Genomic DNA, 1,926 nt, shown 5'->3' with positions numbered 1-1,926 from the left:
TTATTATTATATTATTATTATTATGGTGATGATGGTCTTTGAACTTGGAAGCGAAATGTCCCAGTTGTCTCAGTGCCTCTTAAAGATGCTGTTGCTTGCCCCGAGAAACCTGTACAGTTTTTTCCTCAAAAAATGAATGAATAAGAAAATACCTGTAATTCGTGTACCTCGTTTGACCTGAAGTGTGTCGATGGTAACGTAAAACATCTCCTCACTTCACCTAACTGGCGCTCATGTGACCTTATGTAGTTGCGAGCGCCATAAAACCTCTACTAAAACACACAAACTTAATCTAACCAATCCCCCCCCCTCTCCAGTCCCCAGACTTCAGCGACAAGAACGTATTTGGGATCCCCCTCAGTGTGATGGCCCAGAGGACCGGCCAGCCCCTGCCTCAGTGTGTGCTCTACGCCATGAGGTATCTCCGCAGGACCGCTCAGAGGTCTGTGGGCATCTTCCGGAAGTCGGGAGTCAAGTCGAAGATACAGCAACTGAGGGATCATTTAGAGTCACATCCAGGTTTGTGCTGGTGGTTGGGGACAGGCGTATAAAAATATTGAGATGACCAGTGAGCACATAAATTTGATCTTCGAGTTGGGCGTGATGTTTCTGATCTTCCAAATAAGCTTCAGTTTTGACAGCGCAGCTGTTGTTTGAGCGATTCTTCTCTTCATCTGAGATGACTAATGACTATACTTTTGCTAAGGTCGTTTGTTATTTGTGAAGACAAACAGTAATGATGGTTTGCAGGCGATCTGTCTAGTGTGGTTTGCTCCTTCTTTCCTACCAAACATCTATCGTCATTATCCTCCCTTCTTTTTCTGTGTGTGACTCTATCATAACGCCTCGGCACAGCTTCCAGAGATGTTCCTTTGTTGTTTCTGCCTCTCTGTCGTGCCTTTCTTTACATTCAATGACCAATATTGTGTCCGTGTGCCTCGTTTTGGGTTTGGTTGTTTTTTTCAAACCAATCCACATTTTTTTACGTGGTAGGTTTGAGGGCGCTACTGGTATGCCTGACTTCTTTTCGTGACCAATGTCGTGTTGTGTGTTGTTGTTGTTGTGGCTGTTGGTTTTTTATCTTCAAATCTCATACAAATCCCAAGTGTTTGACTTGTGTTACCTCACAGCGATGTCGCCGAAAAAAAAATCTGTTACCGTTCTTGTTTCTGACCTTCTGCGTGCATTTGTTTACACCACACTGCTCTGGGGTGGTTTGCTTCTTTTTTCTTATGAAACATCCATCGTCCTGATCTCTCCTACTTCTTTTTTATGTTCGTTAATCTGTTGTAACACCTCTAGTCTTCGGCACTTATATGACCTTGTTGTGTTGCAAGTGCCGTGAAACTCTTACTTTGAAACAAGAACTAAATGTTCTAGTGCGTGTTTGTGAAAACTGTTAAGTGAGGGATTGATGGACCATGTTCTCTTGTTTTGTCAGCCCAGGGAGTCGAAAGAATTTTTGTGGGTGGTTGGCGGGTGCTCTGGTGTGGTTTGCTCCTTTTCTTTCAAACATCTATCGTCCTTATCTCTCCTCCTTTTTTTGTGTTTGTTACTCTCTTGTAACCCCTCTAATCTTCGGCACTTATATGACCTTATTGTATTGCTAGTGTCGCTTCTACTGAAACTAAAGCACCCCATGGCCAATTATGATCACAAATATTTGACGTGTGTTGCCTTACAGCGAGGGTCGCCGCAAAAAGATCCGCTGGCACAGCTTCCAGAGATGTCACCGGCCCGACGTGACCAGCCGAGCCATGCAGATCAACAGCTTGACCATTGGTCAGCTGGTCCGTCTGCAGAAACTGTCTCTGCTGAAACTGACCAGCATCATGGAGAAGTGTCTGCCCGTGAACAAGTCGGGATGGAACTGGATGATGCCGCGCTTCATGAAGAGACATAAGGTATAAGGCTGCTTTTTTATTA

General features: G+C 44.4%; 1 protein-coding gene across 1 annotated transcript in view; it reads left to right on the top strand.

The window, feature by feature from the left end:
* Positions 1-1,926, top strand: part of LOC101850932 (rho GTPase-activating protein 7) — a gene marked incomplete at its 5' end in the record, with an annotated part of 23,720 nt that overhangs the window by 8,741 nt on the left and 13,053 nt on the right. Inside the window, 1 exon segment of the mRNA XM_013090733.2 lies at positions 1,685-1,904. Coding sequence (XP_012946187.1) covers positions 1,685-1,904 — 220 coding nt within the window.

This window comes from Aplysia californica, unplaced genomic scaffold, assembly GCF_000002075.1.
Source record: "Aplysia californica isolate F4 #8 unplaced genomic scaffold, AplCal3.0 scaffold01449, whole genome shotgun sequence".
Lineage (NCBI taxonomy): Eukaryota > Metazoa > Mollusca > Gastropoda > Aplysiida > Aplysiidae > Aplysia > Aplysia californica.
This window is presented reverse-complemented; position numbering and strand designations above follow the sequence as displayed.